Here is an 18,205-nt window from a genome sequence, read left to right on the forward strand (position 1 = left end):
ACCCTTGTAGGTACACAGACCAAAACCTTTAGAGCTATGATCTCTGATACAGTATCCACTAGCCACATGTGGCCACTTTCAATATTAAATTATTTAAAATTAAATAAAACTTAAAACTCAGTTCTCGCTTGTGCTAGCCACACGTGGCTGGTGGTTACTGTACAGTGTGGCATAGATACAGAACACGTCCATCATCACAGAAAGTTCTGCTAGACAGCACTGCTTTAAGATCTTCCTGGTATTACCTGTTTTCTCTCAACCCACATCCAATCCCATAAGATCTACCTTTATAATATGTTCTAACCTCTGGCCACTTCCTTCCACTGAGGAATCTGGCTCCTGGTTAAAACCTATGTGTAATTTTTCAGGCCTGACCACAGGCCATTACAAAGGCTTCACCTGGCAGGCCTTGCGGGGGAAGCTGCTCCCACCTGCACACCAGACTTGGGGCACACCAGCGCACCGCAGTCTCTGAAGGGAGTTGCAGTCAAGGCCTCAGTTGCACTCCGGATCTCTGGTTGGTCATGTTCTCATAAATATCTGCATTCTTAGCCCCAGGACTTCCATTCCTAGATCTCTATCATCTGAGGCCTTGGGCCAGGGTCCTCTTCACACCTCTGCTGAGGCCTCCTTGGGGGTGGGGGGTGCACAACACACAGGGATGGGGACTTGAGGACAATTTGCCTCACTGACTCAGTACCCACTACTTTTCCACTCCTAGGCCTCCCCCTACATCTGCGCGCATAAAACTGCTGGAGCCTTTCATTCAGGGTTCCCTCAACAGTGAGACAATGCCTACAACCGGACCTTTGACAGGTGGGCCATTCCACAGGGCATGAAACAGGGGAGTCAATGCTCCCTCTGGTTTTAGCTTCTTGCTTATACCATCACAGTAAGCGGTTAAAGACTTAGCTTTCTTTTTTGGCTTATTGTTTTAATCAAGTTCTCTGACATCAGGCAGCGCTCAGCTCCCTCTCCCCTAGCTTGGCTGAGCTCCTGATATCTACCTCTCCCACAACCACTCTGCTCAAAGTCACCATCATCTCTTGCTTTCTAACAGGTCTCTCTGCTTCCACCCTTGCCTCCCACTTAAGTCTGATCTCAACCCAGCAGCCAGAGGGATCCTTTCAACATGAAGTTTCAAATCATGTACTTCTCTGTTCAAAACTCAATGATTTTCCACCTCAGAGTAAACATCAAAGTCTTAAACGTGGCTTTCCAGGCACTACGGGGTCTGTCATGGCCTTTCCTCCTGGTTCTTGTCACATGGCCTCCTTGCAATTCCTCAAACACACAAAGCACACTTTCATCAGAAGACACTTTTTCCCCTCCACTGCATGGTTCCCCCTTCCCTCCTTCAGATCTCTGCTGAAAACCTCATCCAGCCCTTGAGGCTGTCCTACCTCCCTATTTAAGATACCTCTCCCAGCCCCTTCCCTGCCTTACTGTTCTCCACACATTTATCGCATCTGACCTGCCATTCCTTCTGCTTTGTGGTCCCAGCTGAGCAGCAGGAACAGAGGATTTCTGTCCTTGTTGTTCATGCCTATATCCCCAGTGCCTGAACAGTGCCTGGAAGATAGCCAGCACTCTACCATGTTCCATTTTAGGGTTTGAGAAATAAATATTCGGTCCCTTACTACAAGCCTTTCGTTGTCCTTACCTTTGAGCCAAGATCGAACTTGAATTTGCTGATATCTTCCTCTCCTATTTTAGAGCCCTCCATCCCTTTAGTCTTCATAGCATTATAAAGGACAGAGGTGATCTTCAACAGTTCCTTCACCGCATACCCATCTGCTTGATAAAGCTTCTTAGTGTTGAGTTTTATATGTGCCTTGGTGGCCTATTTTCAGACAAAAAAAAAGTTTAAGGGCCTTTCCGTATAAAATCTAACCACAGATTTTTTTTTCCATATAAAATGTAAAATGTAGGTAATTTGAAAATGTCTCTACCAACAATTAGGATATAACCTGATCATACTAAGAGTCACACTTTCAAGTGACTCAGATTGTGAGTGGGTGTGTAAACTGATACAATCTTGATGGAGAGCAATTTGGTAAACAACAACAACAAAATTACAAATGATCTTTTGACCTAGAAATTCCAATCCTAAGAACTTATCCTAGGGATATACTCACCAACAAAACAATATCTCTATGTTATTCGTTACAGCAAAGTTTCAAAGAGCAAAAGTTACAAACAACCTAAATGCTTATCTATATAAATTACGTAAATTAAGGTATATCCATGCATGCAATACTACTCAAGTGTAAGAAAGAATGAGGACACTCTGTACGCATTTGGAAAGTTCTCCAAAATGTACTGTTAAGTGAAGAAAGCAAGATTCTAAACAGGTGTATAGGATGTCACCATCTGTGTAAAAGGAAGGAGAAAAAGCATATTTTACTTGTTTATATATGCATAAAGAAACTCGGGAAGATATTAAAAATAGTGATTACTGGAAATGGAACTGGGCCAATGACATATAGGACAGAAAATTATTGTACTCCATGTCGTTTCATGATTTAAAAAAAATTTCTGAACCATGAAATATATTACCTATTCAAAAATAAATAAATAAAATTCTTAACAAATAACTAATTAAAAACAAAAAAATTTGTTGGTGAAATGGCTTCACAGAAACCTGGTAATGGAATAGTTTAGAAACTTGAAAGTAGCCCTAACTAGGACTCATCTTTTTCTAATGTATTTAATTTTACAATTCCATCAAATAACCATGAACTAACCATGAACTGGGCAATTGCCTTAATGAAGAAAACTCGATCTTGTTCAGTCTCAACATCAGAAGGGATGTCAGTCTGAGGTTCATACCTATCAGAGAGAGAGAGAGAGAAGACACAATTAAGCAGGAAGACCACGAAGAAGAAAGTGGACAACTGAGAGGAAGTGGATCTGTAACAGGAAGCTGAGTCCCCAGCTAACCTAGTAAGGTTAAGAAAGACTTCAAAAGCAACACAAAATTCCAAACACCTGAGAGAGCAAATCCTCACCTAAGAATAAGTTTAACTGATTTCAAAAATCAAGGGGCTTGCCCCATGGTGCAGTGGTTAAATTCAGCACGCTCCACTTCAGCAGCCCCGGTTTGAGGGTTTGGATTCTGGCATGGACCTATGCCACTCATCAGCCATTCTGTGGCAATGACCCACATATAAAGTAGAAGAAGAGTGGCACAGATGTTAGCTCAGAGCTAATCTTCCACAGCAAAAAAATAAAATAAAAATAAAAAGTGGGTGCTCAGCTTACAAAATTAAGTCTATCTCAGACCTCAAAGTTGAATTAAAATAATCAGCACTATTACTCTGGCTGACAGCCCTTGACCCAGGGCTAACTAGTTAGCTTAGAGAAGCAGCAGAGTTGTTGGAATTACTTTCTTCAAGCTACTGATGATCCACCAGGGGTCAGCAGACTGCAGCCCTTGGCCTCTTTCTGTACAGCCTGCAAGCTAAGGTTGTTCACCTTTTTAAAGGGTTTAAAAAACACAAGGTAGGCCCGGCCCCGTGGTGCAGCAGTTAAGTTCGCACGTTCTGCTTCTCAGCAGCCAGCGGTTTGCCGGTTTGGATCCCGGGTGCAGACATGGCACCACTTGGCAAAAAGCCATGGTGTGGTAGGCGTCCCACATATAAAGTAGAGGAAGATGGGCATGGATGTTAGCTCAGGGCCAGTCTTCCTCAGCAAAAAGAGGACTGGCAGTAGTTAGCTCAGGGCTACTCTTCCTCAAAACAAACAAAAAAACAAAAACAAAAGGTAGAATATACAACAGAGATCTTAGGTAACCTGGAATGCCTAAAATATTTACTTATTTCCTTAACAAAAAGGTTTGCGAACCCTGAATCATATTAGATTTTTCACATAAAATGAAATCTAAATTATTTCTAATCCAGTGTACTCATTAGAGTGTGTAGGGAGGTCCCTGTAACTCCTTGATGAAGGCAAGGGGGTGAAGAGGAACTTGGACCAGTGCCCCAGTGTCCACTTCCTACTGAGAAATAATCTCCTTTTACCACTGCCTGGTATGTTCCCTTCTCCCACAGCGTTCTTTAAACCCGACTGATTTTTAACAGGTTACAACTGAGTCTGTCAAACTCAAATTTTATCGAACAATTCCTTTTGCTTCACAACAGTATTCTATTTCTTGGTGGCTAATGAATAAAATCCAGCATTCATTCTTAGATCTCAATAAAGTGCAGCTCTAACCTTTTCACAAGCCAGAGAAGCACTTCAGATACAAGTCCAAAATTTGGTGTGCGGAAATTTTCCATGGAAATATGTCGAGGGTATCCCAAGGCTCTCATCATCTCTGTAAAGTCTGTCCAATGGAAAATGCAATCCAGTCAGTTCCTTGGCAAACGGCAATGACATTAATTTACATACTTTCTTTGCTTCCCCTTCTTATTCTCAACCTATTCCCAACAGTTTTAGGGACTATTTATCAACTCTCTAAGAGGAAAGAAAAAAGGAGATAAAAGTTAAAACACCTAATCTGCTTCCTGAAAAACAGTTCAGTTTAATAGGAGAAGAAGTGGAAGTTGTACGTTAAAATAAGGCTTAGGGATTGGCTGTGAATTTAATTTCTTTGATATCTCATTTCTCTCGAATATCTTCTACTAACTATTCAAAAGAAGAAACATCTGGCCTTATAAAATGTCATAAAGAAAAACATTTTTAAATAACTGTTATTTCTGGGGGTGACGGTGGTAGAGTGAAGTTCATGGTTATGAGTTTTTTCTGAGTTTTTTTAAATGAGCATACAGGATCTTATAATACAAATTTTAAAGATTAGTTGCATTGTATTTAGAGAAATCTTCACGAGTATGATTGGCCTATAGAGCAATATTTACATTTATTACAAAACAGGTTAAGAAACAGTAACACTAGTATTTGTTGATAACGGAGGTTGCAGTCACTAAGCTTTAAGCAGGTCCTGGAAATGAACACAACAAACATGTTTTGAGTTTCCACGTTGTGCCAAGATCTATATTCAGTGTGCTTCTGACTACATAACGTCTGTCCTCACTCTTCTCGAAGGTGGATATTCAAAATGTCCCAGTGAGATTTGCAAATAAATTTCCTGGGCACTGGAGATTAGGCTGGATTTCACCATATAACTGAAGAGAAAGTATGAGCAGAGGAAAGAGCAACGGCACAGAGGCCTCTGTCACTGTTTTTGGGAAATTTGAATAGAGGGAGGGAGAATAAAGCAGCAGCCTTCCCATCAGTCAAGCAAGGCCTAAATACTTCTTCTTGCTAAGTAGTAGTCAAGTTCTGTTAATTCTGCAGTTCCAGTATCAAAGTGGAGACAATTTGAGATTCTTCCTATAAATTGCACAGTTGTACGGAACACATTTAAGGTCAAAATGTTCAGAAATCCCCTTTTTGTGCATTCTTCCCAACACAGCTCCATTCAACATCCCTTAGCAGAGTGCTGGCCTCTCTAAACTACAAGAGAGGAGAAACTTGTCACTACAACATACAGTCACTAAGAACCTTCAAATTCCAGAGGGCATAATTCACACTATGGTGCTACAATTGCATAAGAAAATATGATGCCTTTATGCCTCTTCCTGTATATACATGGTATAAAAAGAGCAATTCATAACTGAAAGGAATAATCTTTAATGGTGAAATTTCAGGCACCAGCAATTCAGTTAGAAAATTGGCGGGGCCGGCCCGGTGGCGCAGCAGTTAAGTTCACACGTTCTGCTTCTCGGTGGCCTGGGGTTCGCTGATCCCGGGTGCGGACATGGCACCGCTTGGCATGCCATGCTGTGGTAGGCGTCCCACATATAAAGTAGAGGAAGATGGACACGGATGTTAGCTCAGGGCCAGGCTTCCTCAGCAAAAAAGAGGAGGACTGGCAGTAGTTAGCTCAGGGCTCGTCTTCCTCAAAAAAAAAAAAAAAAAAGTTCTCAGGGGCTGGCCCCATGGCCAAGTGGTTAAGTTTGCGCACTCCACTGCAGGCGGCCCAGTGTTTCGTTGGTTCAAATCCTGGGCGTGGACATGCCACTGCCCATCAAACCACGCTGAGGCAGCGTCCCACATGCCACAACTAGAAGGACCCACAACAAAGAATATACAACTATGTACCGGGGGGGCTTTGGGGAGAAAAAGGAAAAAAATAAAATGTTTAAAAAAAAGAAAAGAAAAGAAAATTGGCCTTATTTAGGCCCCTTAGATCACACCAACTTGGCAATCACCTACTACACCTATGCAGGTGGAGCCAGTGAGCTGAACTGCTTCACATCCAGAAAATGATAGTGTATAAAAGGCAAGAGATTTTTGATTCACAAAGTCCTATGTTTTGATCCTTGGTTCCACCTAGTTCTAGCTGTGTGACCTAAAGCAAGCTACTTTACCTCTCCGTGACCCGAAGTATTCCATCCAGGAATTATACCACCTAATTTACTGTTACAGCGAGGACTAAGATAAGATACTGAATGTAAAATGGCTGGTGTGTAACATGTGACCCCACGTACTAGTAAGTAATTCTCTTATCCCCATTCTTCCACTTCCCACCCTCCTATCAAAGGCCTCCAGGTTCCCTTCTCACCAGCCCCTTTGGAAAGAACGCAGCCTTCGGAGGTTAGATGACTTGAACTCAAACTCCAGGGCCAGCTCCTACCACCTGTGTCCCTGGACCCGCACCTGTGTCACTGACCTCTCCGTGCCCGTTTCCTGGTCTCTAAACATAGGCGCACAGAGTTGTTGAGAGGAGGAAATGAAACGATGCACACACACAACAGTAACTACCTGGCAGATCGCATAAGCTCAAACAATGCTAGCCGCAATTACTATGATTCACCAGCCGCTCCTCGGTTTTGTTGTTCGCTTCCCTGAGCTCTAAGCTAACCCAACTCAAATACGGCCTCTACGTTTCTCAATAAGGTCGCCACAGCCCCACGTGGCTATATAAACCTATTAAAATCAGATAAAACGATAACTTGGGTTGCTCAGCCGCCCCAGCCATATGTGGCCGGTGGCAGATACAGAACTCCCCACCGTCACAAACAGGGCGACGAGGCCCGGAGGGGCGCTCAGCCCGGGGACGGCCGCGGGCCGGGGGTGCCCCGGAGGCGCAGAGGCCGGAGAGGGGACTCTTGCGGCGCGCGCCTAGGCGGAGGCACGGACAGGGGACCCGGCGGCCCGGAGCCCCGAGTCTCGGGAGGACCGTAGGTCACAGGGAACAGGGCTGCCTTACTGCGGAGGTCGCGGAAAGACATTTTGCTCGGGTCCCCAGCAGCGCCTACTCTTCAAGGGTCGCCCCTCAGCACTCACGGGTTTCTATGGCAACGCACCGAGCCCTGGACGGCGTGCTGCGGGGGCCAAACAGGATGAGGTGCGAAACGACTGGGCTGCGTACGCATGCGTACAAGAAGGACGGCAGGCAGGGGGCGTCCCGGGGATCCGAGGGAGCCGGCGTGAGGTCCCGGTGCCTGCCACGAGCTGCGAGCCGTGCGGCGTGGGGGCCCGTTTCACACACTTTGCAGACAGACCTTTGGCGCTGGCTGACACGTTCTGAGTGCCTACTATGTGCCAGACACTGTGCTAGGCGCTCTACATACTGCTTCTCATTTCCTCCTCCACTCTAGAAAGAATGTACGATAATGTCACGAAGCCGGTCTCCCTCCTGGGCGCGGTGCCCAGCACGCTTCTCCCCGGCATGTGTAAACTGGCCGCGCCCGCGTCAGAAGCGTCCGCGGCGTGAAGGCCCGAGGCCCCTGGCTGCGGAGAGGAGGCCCTAGCCGTCCGTGGGGCGGCGGGACGCAGCGCGGCCAGGCCCCGGGCAAGCGGTGCCCGCTCAGGCTTCACGACAGGCCGGAAATCGGCCCGGGCCCGCGGGCCCCGGTGGTTGTCCTGGCAACCGTGGCCTCTTCCGGCCGGGAAGTATCCGTTTTCCTAGTTGAGGGAGCGGGTGGCATCGCTGCCAGGACCGCGGCCGATATGTGACCAGGTCAGCTGGAGGCTCACCTGGGAGCCCGCCCTACTAGGCTGCCATGGTGGGGGACAGGCGACAAAGAAGGGCTGGGGACGTGAAGTGAGCTGATCCGGGAAGGCTGGGCGAAGAGGAGGGACTGCTAACCGCTGGGACGCCCTCCGCGCCTGCATTCGTGTTGGCGAAGTAACGGACACGTAAATGCACGGACCTTAAAGCGAGTCCCGAAGTAGGTCCACACATACATGGTTAGTACCGCAAAGGCGACGAAGCGCTTCATGGAGGGAAAAATAGTCTTTCAACGAATGGTCTTGGAACAATTGGAAATCCATATGCAAATCAATGAACTACCACCCTTACTTAACTGTAAAACCTAAAAACGATAACTTTTCTAGAAGAAAACTTAGGGGAAAAGCTTTGTGACTGAGTTAAGCAAAATTCTTAGAGATACCAAAAGCGTGATCCTTAAAAAAATGTTTTTCAAGGAATTGGACTTCAGCAAAATTTAAAATTGCTCTTCAAGACACTTGTAAGAAAATGAAAAGATAATCCACAGTCTAGAAGAAAATATTCACAAAACACATCTGATAACTTGTATCCAGAATACATAAGGAACTCCCAAAACTCAATAATAAGAAAACATTGCAGTTAGAAAGTAGACTAATTTCAACAGAATCTTCACAAAAGAAGATATATGGGAAATAAGCAAATGAAAAGGTGCTCAAGATTATTAGTCATTAGGGAAACATATATTAAACTACAATGAGATATCACTAGGCAGTTATTAGAATGGTACAAACAACAAAAACCCTGACCATGCCAAGGGCTTAGAAGGCTGTGGAGCAACTTGAACTCTCATACATTATTGGTGAGAATGTAAGAGTACAGCTGCTTTAGAAAACAGTTGGTAGTTTCTTATAAACACAGTTAACATATGGCTCAAAAATCCCACTCTTAAGTATTTGCCCAAGAGAAACAGAAACTTATGTTCACACAAAAACCTGTACACAAATGTTTTTTTTTTTTTTTTTGAGAAAGACTAGCCCTGAGCTAACATCCATGCCCATCTTCCTCTACTTTATGTGTGGGACGCCTACCACAGCATGGCCTTCTGAGCAGTGCCCTGTCCGCACCCGGGATCCAAACCGGCCAACCCGGGGCTGCGGAAGCAGAACGTCTGCACTTATCTGCTGCGCCACCAGGCCGGCCCTATACATGAATGTTGATAGCAGCTTTATTCATAATCGTCCCAAACTGGAAACCACTCAACTGGTCCTCAACTTATGAATGAATAAACAAAGTGTGGTACATCCATAATATGGATTACAATAAAAAAAGAAACAAACTCCTGATATACACAAGGGCAACAAGAATCTCCAGCGCCTTATGCTAAGTGGAAGAAGCCAGCCTCAAAAGGCTACATACTGTATGACTCCATTTATATGACAATCTGGATAAGACAAAAATATGGAGACAGAAAACAAATCAGTGGTTGCCAGGAGGAGCTGGGTGCAAAAGAATTTTGGGGGTGGCGGAACTGTCCCATATCTTGATTGTAGTGGCAATAACATGACAGTAGGTATTCGTCAAAACTCATAGAACTGTGCCCTAAAAAGGGTGAATTTTACCATATCTAAACTTGTATCTCAATAAACATGACTAAAAACAAAAAAAGCCTTCAAAAAAACCTACCCAATGGCTTTCCATTGCAGTTCGAATAAAACTCAAACTCCTTAGCTGCACCTCCTCTGTTCTCCTCACTCCCTTCCCTCCTTCTATCCTGGCCTGCTTTCCCTTAAACATGCCCATCATCCTCCTGCCTTCAGGTCTTTGCACATGCAGTTCCCTCCGCCTGGAACGCTCTCCCAACTTCAGATCTTTGTGAAGAGGCCACTTGGACCACCTACACCAAAGCAGAGCCTTCCCAGCCCTTCCCTGTCACAAAGCAGAGCCTTCCCATCCCTTCCCTGTTTTATTTCCTTCCCAGTATGATCTGGAAACGTCTCGTTTGCTTATCTTCTGCCTCTCTGGTCTGGACATGAAAGCAGACACCTGTTCTGTCCTACTCTGGACTCTCCCCAAGTCTACAATAGTATTTGGTGATACGCAGGCTCTCAGAATGTATTTGTTAAATACCTGACTGATTGAATGAATGAATGAATGAGTGAGTGACTGAGAGTACATCACCTTACTCCAGTGAAGTGAATGGTCTTTGAGGAAGGGCCCTGTCATCTGTTTCTTGTCCCCCGCCCTCCCTCCATGCTCTGTGCTGGTTGGGATACCCAGGTCTGGGCTGGCTCTGGGCCAGGTACTTGTGGCTCCTGACTCGTGCTCACGATAGGCCACTGGAAGCCCACCAGTTCTGCTTTAAGTTAGGGCAAACTGGTGTGCACACGCTCCCGGTGCTGTTCCTAAAGCAAAGCAATCAGCTGTGTGACCTTGGGCAAGTTACTTAACCTCTTGGCGACACAGATCCTTCAATGTTAAAATGGAGGTAATAATGCCTGATAGGGTTACTTCGAGGATTAAATGAGATGTGGTAGGCGTTTTAGGGGCAGACTGCACTCAGTCTCCACTATAGTTGGCAGAGCACAGAGGGAATACTGAGAAGGGAGCCAAAGCTTCCTCCCTTGGTTTTTCATTTTTTAACAGCTTTACTGACATATGATAAAGTACGCATATTTGAAGTGTGCAATTCAATGTTGTTGTTTTTTTTGAGGAATATCAGCCCTGAGCTAACATCTGCTGCCGATCCTCCTCTTTTTGCTGAGGAAGACTGGCCCTGAGCTCACATCCGTGCCCATCTTCCTCTGCTTTATATGTGTGATGCCTGCCACAGCATGGCTTGCCAAACGGTGCCACGTCCACACCCGGGACCCGAACCTGTGTATCCCGGGCCGCCAAAGTGGAAAGTGCATACTTAACCGCTGCGCCAGGGGGCTGGCCCCTCAATAAGTTTTGACAAGTGTATACATGCAAGGAACCATCACCACAATCAAGAAAGAGAACAAATGCATCACCCCTGCTTTCTTATGCTCTGCCCCTTTGTAATATCTCCCTCCTGCCACTCCACCTACCCCAGGCAACCACTGTTCTACTTTATGTCACTGTAGATTTGCATATTTCTAGATTCCACATAAATGGAATCATATAGCATATGCTCCTTTTTGTCTGGCTTCTTTCACTTGGCATTATTATTTTGAGATTCATCCATGTTGCAACATGTATCAGAACTTCACTCCTTTTTATGGCTGAAGAATATTTCCTTATATGGACATACCATATGTGTTTATCCATTCATTCGTTGATGGACATTTGGATTCTTTCTATTTTTTGGCTACTATGAGTAATGCTGTGAACATTTGTGTACAAGCATTTGTTTGAATATGTTTTCAGTTCTTTTGGGTATATTCCTAGGAGTGGAATTGTTGGGTCGTGTGGTAACTCTATCTTTAACTTATTTTATTTATTTTTTTTGAGGAAGATTAGCCCTGACCTAACTGCTGCCAATCCTCCTCTTTTTGCTGAGGAAGGCTGGCCCTGAGCTAACATCCATACCCATCTTCCTCTACTTTATATGTGGGACGCCTACCACAGCATGGCGTGCCAAGTGGTGCCATGTCTGCACCCGGGATCCGAACCGGCGAACCCCGGGCCACCGAAGCAGAGTGTGCAAACTTAACTGCTGCGCCACCGGGCTGGCCCCTATCTTTAACTTATTGAGGAACTGCCAAACTGTTTTTCATAGTGGCTGCATCATTTTACATTCCCACCAGCAGTGTAGGAGGGTTCCAGTTTCTCCGCACCCTCATTAACATTTGTCATGTTCTATTTTTTAAATTATATCCCTCCTTGTGAGTGTGAAGTAGTACCTCACCGTGGTTTAAATTTGTGTTTCCTTAGTAACTAATGACTTTCATGTGCTTATTGACTATTTGTATATCTTCTTTGGAGAAATGTCTGTTCAATTCTTTGCCCATTTTTAAATTGGGTTGTTTGTCTTTTTGTTGTTGAGTTGTAATAGTTCTTTATTCTGGATATTATGCTCTTATCAGATACATGATTTGGAAATATTTTCTACCATGTTGTAGGCTGTCTTTTCACTTCTTGATAGTGCCTTTTGCAGCACAAAAGTTTTAAATTTTGATGAAGTCCAGTTTGCCTATTTTTTCAATTGTTGCTTGTGCTTTTCTTGTCAAATTGAAGACTCCATTGCCAAATCCAAGGTCGTAAAGATTTACCCCTACATTTTCTTCTAAGAGTTTTATGGTTTTAGCTCTTACATTTAGGTCTTTGATACATTTTGAGTTAATTTTTGTATATGGTGGGTGGTAGGGATCCAACTTCATTCTTTTGCATGTGGCTATCCGGTTTTCTCAGCACCATTTATTGAAGAGACTGTTCTCCCCCCAATTCAATGAATAGTCTTGGCACTCTCGCTGAAAAATCAATTGACCATAGATAGATGGGTTTATTTCCGGGCTCTCTATTGTATTCCATTGGACTAGATGTCTATCCTTATGACGATTCCACGTTGTTTTGGTTACTGTGTCATTGAAGTAAGTTTTGAAATCAGCAAATGTCTTCAAACTTTTTTCTTTTTTAGGATTGTTTTTGATTATTTGGGCTCCCTTGTAATTCCACATGAATTTAAGGATCAGTTTTCCTGTTTCTTCATAAAAAGCTACTGGGATTTTGAAGGGCTCTGTAGATCACTTTAGGGAGTATTGCCGTCTTAACATCATTGAGTCTTCAATCCATGAACAGCGATATTTTTCCATTTATTTAAATCTTCTTTATTTTTTTCAGCAATGTATCGTCTTGCACCTACTTGGTTAAATTTATTCCTGTTTTGTGTTTTGTTCTTTTTGTTCTGTTAGGGTATAGAAATACAATTAATTTTTGTGTATTAATCTTGTATCTCACTCTGCTGAACTTTATTAGCTCTAATAGTTTTATTAGCTCAAATAGTTTTGCGTGTGAATTAATTTTTTCTATATATAAGATCATGTCATCTGTGAATAGAGAGAATTGAAAGTTTAAACTTTTTAAGACACTGTTTCCCAAAGTGGTGGTACCATTTGACATTCCCGCCAGCAGTATCTGAGAGCTCCAGTTCCTCCACATCCTTCGTCACACTTAGTATGAGCCACACAATACCCCATTATTGACTTATGGGAAAATGGACAGTCAGAAAAGTTAAGTGACTTGCCCAGGGACCCCAAACCACCTTATCAGTCTGCTCAGGTCTCACTAAGTCTGCACCCCTAAACCCTCATTTCCCACTCACAGAAGAGGAAACTGAGACCCCAAGAGGTCACCCCTGGGAGTGACTCTCCAGTCTGCAAGAGCTGGGTCTGTTTTGTAGCCTGACCCAAGCCAGAGGGACCAGGGACCTCCCCTAGGGTTCTGCCTCCTTCCTTTGCTCTCCTCCCACCCTGACACTGCCCTGGGCATCATCTTCCCCCAAACTTCCCAGTCCAGGGAGGCTGGGAGTCTTCTCTGTGACATCATAGAGCTGGTTGCCAAGGGAGACCTGCAGACCCACCCCCTAGGCAGGGCAGAGCAGAGCCCTCCTGCACCAGAGGCCCAGCAGCTCCTCCCCGACCACGCTGGCCCTCCATGGAAGCCTTGGTCTGTGCGTTCTCTGAGCTGCGCATAAGAGAAGGTGCCAGGCTGACAGGAGGAGTGGCAGGAGGAGAGCTGCCCTCCTGTCCTGACCTGGGCCCATAGCCACCAGGGTGGCCTCAGGGACATGCATGCTTGGGAAAGGGGAATGGCCACTGGTCCAGACAGTGTGACCATGGGCTGTGTGGTCCTGGACCCACTGTGCAATTTCTGTACTGGCACCAGACTGCTCTTTCAAGGGTGGGGGGCAAAAAGAGGTGGCAGGAAGGGCTTGAAGTTCTGAAAGAGAATTTAGTGCCAAGGCTCAGGCTTCTCAGACCTCCCTGTTAGATGGGAGAGAAAAGAGGAATAGCATGTTGGGTCACAGGAGGCGATAGGCAAGGGACTGAGCCTATTTGACAGACAGGTAAGCTGAGGCTCCACAGGCCAGATATGGAGCCCATCACATGAGCGTGTGACTGCATGCTCCCCTCACGTCTGCTACGGCCCACCAGCCACCACCCTCCTGCTCTCCCCTCCACAGATGCAGTGAGCTGGGCCCAAGGACACCCCAGCCACCCCAACACACCAGCCAACATCTACGAGGGGGGGCTGGGGCAGCAGCAGTGCCCCAGTGCCCAGGGAAGCAAGCCCAAGAACTTCCGGCTGCGCCACCTCCGGGGCCTGGCTCTCTATCTACCGGGTCACATGCAGCTCGCCAGCCAGTGTGAGAGCCACTGGCTGAGCCGGCTCATGGCTGGGGGCTGCCTCCCACGGCCGGAAGGCATGGCTTGGCCTTTGGGCCTGCCACAGGGGACTCTGGGCCCAGGTAACGGCCACTGCTCAGCCCTTCTGGAAGCTCAACTGTCAAGGGACAGCCCAGGAAATACAGGTGAGCACCTGTCCAGGTGAGGCAGAACTGGGGACGGCGGGGGAAGACCCAGGGAAGGGTTGGGTTGGGGACTCAGACAGACTCAGACGGCCCCTTCTCCACGCCCAACCCTCTCAGTTCTGCACTTGATGAGGGACTTTGGACAGCACCCTTCCCCCAGCCTCAGCTTCCCCTTTAGTAAAATGAAGGGGTCAGGTTAGATGAGGATCCTTCCAGCTTGAACCATCTGTTTCCCTTTTCCTCCTCCCTCATGGGTTCTCTTTAAGGAGAACCGCCCCCTCCCCTCCTGTTTTGAAGGACACCAGGTTCTGGGGGTCATAGGATGGGCTGTCCGGCTCTCCTGGGTCCCTCCGGGTGACTTCTCTCTTCCCTCTTTCCTCAGCTTCCAGTTCCAGCATGGACCCAGCCAAGGGTGCTTCCTCCCTGCCCAGTCCCCCAGAAGGCTTGGGGCTCAGGCCCAAGAGGTCCTGGGGGGCCTCAGAGGAGTCTACATGTCCACTGTGCAAGAGAACCCGCTCTGGGGCTCTGGAGAGGCCATAGGGATCTGAGTGCCAGGGCTGGTTCTCCTAGCTCGGGACAAGAGGGGAAAGGATGGCCCAGGAGGATGGGGTGGAGGTCCAGACAGGAAGGGCTGAGCCCCCACCAGTGGCCCCCCAACAGCGAGACACCCTGGCCGCTGCCCAGCACCAGAGCCTGGGCCAGCCTGGGGAAAACTCGAGGGGGGAGGGAGATGGAGGTCCGGCGGGAGGGACAGAAAAAATAGAAGCCTGGATGTGCCCTTGCAACCTGCTCCAACTCCAGTCGGTCACTTGTACCTGGGAGGCCAGGCTGAGTGGAGAGTTGGGCCAGGGAGCCCACAGGTCTAATCTCAATAAAAGCCAAGGCCTATACCTTCTGTCCCTTAGTCTGTCTGTCATCAGGCCATTTAGTCCGAGAAACAGCCCCTTGGCACCTGTGTTCTGAGAGCAAGGTGTCGACCTCAGGGGGGATCCAAGGCACTCCCACCCGTAGTTGAGGAGGGAGCCATCCTTCTCCAGGTGGAAATCCTGCAAGGCTTCCTGGGTGGACAGGGTCTCAGCAGGCCTAAACGTAGGGCTGACGTTCTGGCCAAGGTGGCAGAGGACAAAGGAAGGTAGGCAGAGTTTGGGGAGGAGAGCAAGTTCCCAACCTGAGCAGAAATGTGGGCCTGGATCCCACGCCACCCTTCACCCAGGGCTTGGTGGAGTTCACTGCTCCACAGGGACCCCAGCTGTCGTGCTCCTCCAGGTGGTACGGGCACAGTGCTTCTCCTCCCAGCTTAGCTAGACTCCAGGCACCCTGGCTTGGGCTTCTCTGCACCGGGGTGTCTCACCCTTGGCACTGTTGACATTTGAGGCCAGATTGTTCTTAGTTGTGGGGCTGTCCTGTGCCTTGCAGGATGTTTAGCAGCACCTCTGGCCTCCACCCACTAGATGCTGGTAGCTCCCTCCTCTCAGTTGTGACAACCAAAAGTGTCTCCAGACAGTGTCCAATGTCTTCTGGGGGGCAGAATCATTCTGGTTAAGACCCCCTGCTCTGTCACTAGACCTCATCCCTGTGGGGACAGGATAGGAGGACCTGGATTTGCCTCAATGACCCTCACTGTCTGGCTGGCTTCCAGTCCTAGCAGCCTGGGTCAGGCTGGGGCTGAGCTGCCCCTCCCGTGGTCTTCCGCCAGACCACACGTGATGGTATCAAGGACACTCTGGACACTAGGACAGCTGGGTTCCTCCAAGACACAGGGAATACTCTCAGGCCCCTCCCCTGCCTCTGTACCTTGTTCCACCCTTGGACATTTCATAGGTCCCTCGGACAGCAGATTCTGGAGACTTGGGTCCCTGGGTGGTTTTCAGGTTGTTGTATGGGTGTTGGCCTGGGCAGTGGGAGCCTGAGGTAGCAGCAGCTGGAAAGCAGCCCCAAGAGGAGCAATGAGAGAGCAGGTGTTTCTACACTCCAGCTGCGACTGGGCAGGTGTGGAAGGGATGCAGCCATCCAGCTAGTCTGCCAGATGAGCGACGTGGATGATGGAAAGGGCAGCCCCCTTCTCTCTCTGCCACAACTCTCACTCCTCCAGGAGGCCAAGGCCAGGTGGACCTGAAGGAGTACTGCTCAAGACAGACCTGCCTGGGGCACCAGCCTAGGGCACTGGGCAGAAGTGAGACCATGCCAGGACTGCAATATGTGGTCCTTAGAGACAGTTAGGGGCCAAATCTCTTCCCTTTTGGATGAAGTTCTGAGGCTCAGAGACGAGCACAGACTGTCCCAAGGTCCAGATCTTGGGATGCCTAGGCTGTGGTCAGTGGCCACCAGTGGCCCCCCATAAGCCGCAGGTGCGGGTATTCTGGCCTGTGTGTAGTCCCTGAATCAGGACTGGCTCTGGGTCTTGCTTTACCAAAAGAATGTGGCAGAAGTGACATGGTATCACTTCTGGGTGTGAAGGAGGCCTGGCAGCTTCCAGTGTGTGCGCTGGGGAAAGTCAGCACCCACATAAGGAGCCCTACATGGTGGGAAACCAACCCAGCCCAGGGGAGATCTCGGCCGAGCTCAAAGCCATCTCAGAAGTGGATCCTTCAGCCTGTTGAGCTGCCCTAGCTGATGTGTGGAGGATAGACAAGTTACAGCCCGGGTCTTTCCCCAAGGAAGGTCATCTGCTATAGCATGTCGGCCCCAAAACTGGCTGAGCTGGCCTCCAAATGGTTCCTCCCTAAACCTCCCAAAGCTTTCCTGAAAAGCACTCCAAACCAGCTGAGAAGCGGAAAAGCCAGTCGTGGCGAGCTGGGGTCAGGGAGTTGACATGAAGCAGGTGTTCACAGAAATGCACACTGACCACCCTTGGGTGACCCTACCTGAATGGCCTGTGGGTTTGGAACTGGGTCACCAGGAGTCAGTCTCAGCCCTTGGGAGACTGTGTCCTAGCAGCTCAATGGGCTGGGAGGGCACGGCTGCCTTTAGGGCAAGGCTCAACCAGAACCCCTGCCCTCTCAGGCAAGTTGATACTTGGCCACACAAATGACCAAGGGCCCCAAGGAGTCACCCCTTATCCCTGAAGCTGACCCATCAACATGTGAACAGACTGAGGTACGTGTCTAAACAACCAAAGTGCGACTCACCAGCAGGAGGCATGCTCCTCAGTGCTCCCCACAGGGGTGTGTGCTGAGTCCAGGCCAGCTCCCCGACCTCCCACTCCATGCAATGCCACCAGCCTCCACCCTGGCCCCATGTGCTCCCCCATGCCCAGCTCTGCAGGTACCTTGGGCCCTGTCCCCCAGGGAGGGCCATCTGGGCGATGCCCAGCCCTCGGGGAACAGCACACATGGGCTTTGGGGGCCCCAGAACTGGTTTGGGCTCTCAGGCCCACCATTCATGAGTTTTGTGGCTCTTGGGTAACCCCTTGCCCCTGAACCAGTTTTCCTTATCTGTCTAATAGGGTGACAAGCATGAGCCCCTGTCCCCACGTGGCTAGAAGCTCCAAAGAGAGGTCAGTGGAAGCACCAGGTCCTGGGCTTGGCCGGGGGTTGGGACATGCTAGCATCCACCTCAGGCTCCCATGGTGGGGTACACTGGCCCAGGGTCCCCGCCTGACCATTGCGCTGAGTCACCTGTGGAGCCTTCTGTAAGCCAGGACAGTGCCTCCCAGGAGGACCAGGCCCCAGCTCAAGGCCAAGGAGACCCTTGGACAAATGGGGCAGCTGCCGAGGACCTTTTCATTTCAGAAAAAGAACCCACTTGTGCTTTTC

General features: G+C 48.2%; 2 protein-coding genes across 14 annotated transcripts in view; one reads left to right on the forward strand and one right to left on the reverse strand.

Annotated features, from left to right (window-relative positions):
• CLUAP1 (clusterin associated protein 1) overlaps positions 1 to 7,819 on the reverse strand; it is a 35,571-nt gene extending 27,752 nt beyond the window's left edge. For 3 of the 13 annotated variants that reach the window (XM_070485063.1, XM_014833149.3, XM_070485060.1), the window contains exons 1-4: positions 7,217 to 7,354; positions 4,216 to 4,327; positions 2,748 to 2,832; positions 1,664 to 1,843 (exon numbers count right to left, since the gene is read on the reverse strand). In XM_070485063.1, the coding sequence (XP_070341164.1) occupies positions 1,664 to 1,843; positions 2,748 to 2,832; positions 4,216 to 4,327; positions 7,217 to 7,238 (399 nt within the window). In that variant the 5' untranslated portion in view covers positions 7,239 to 7,354. Of the gene's footprint in view, positions 1 to 1,663; positions 1,844 to 2,747; positions 2,833 to 4,215; positions 4,328 to 6,568; positions 6,694 to 6,768 lie in introns of those variants that run through there. The other 10 variants (XM_014833151.3, XM_070485067.1, XM_070485064.1 and 7 more) reach the window with 10 other exon arrangements.
• Positions 7,820 to 14,041: 6,222 nt separating this feature from the next.
• On the forward strand, positions 14,042 to 15,121 carry C14H16orf90 (chromosome 14 C16orf90 homolog). The gene is made up of 2 exons (XM_014833239.3): positions 14,042 to 14,450; positions 14,833 to 15,121. Exons 1-2 carry the CDS (start codon positions 14,042 to 14,044, stop codon positions 14,988 to 14,990), a joined length of 567 nt encoding a protein of 188 aa, XP_014688725.2. The 3' UTR covers positions 14,991 to 15,121.
• The last annotated feature ends 3,084 nt before the right edge of the window (positions 15,122 to 18,205 follow it).

This window comes from Equus asinus, chromosome 14 (assembly GCF_041296235.1).
Source record: "Equus asinus isolate D_3611 breed Donkey chromosome 14, EquAss-T2T_v2, whole genome shotgun sequence".
NCBI classification, from domain to species: domain Eukaryota; kingdom Metazoa; phylum Chordata; class Mammalia; order Perissodactyla; family Equidae; genus Equus; species Equus asinus.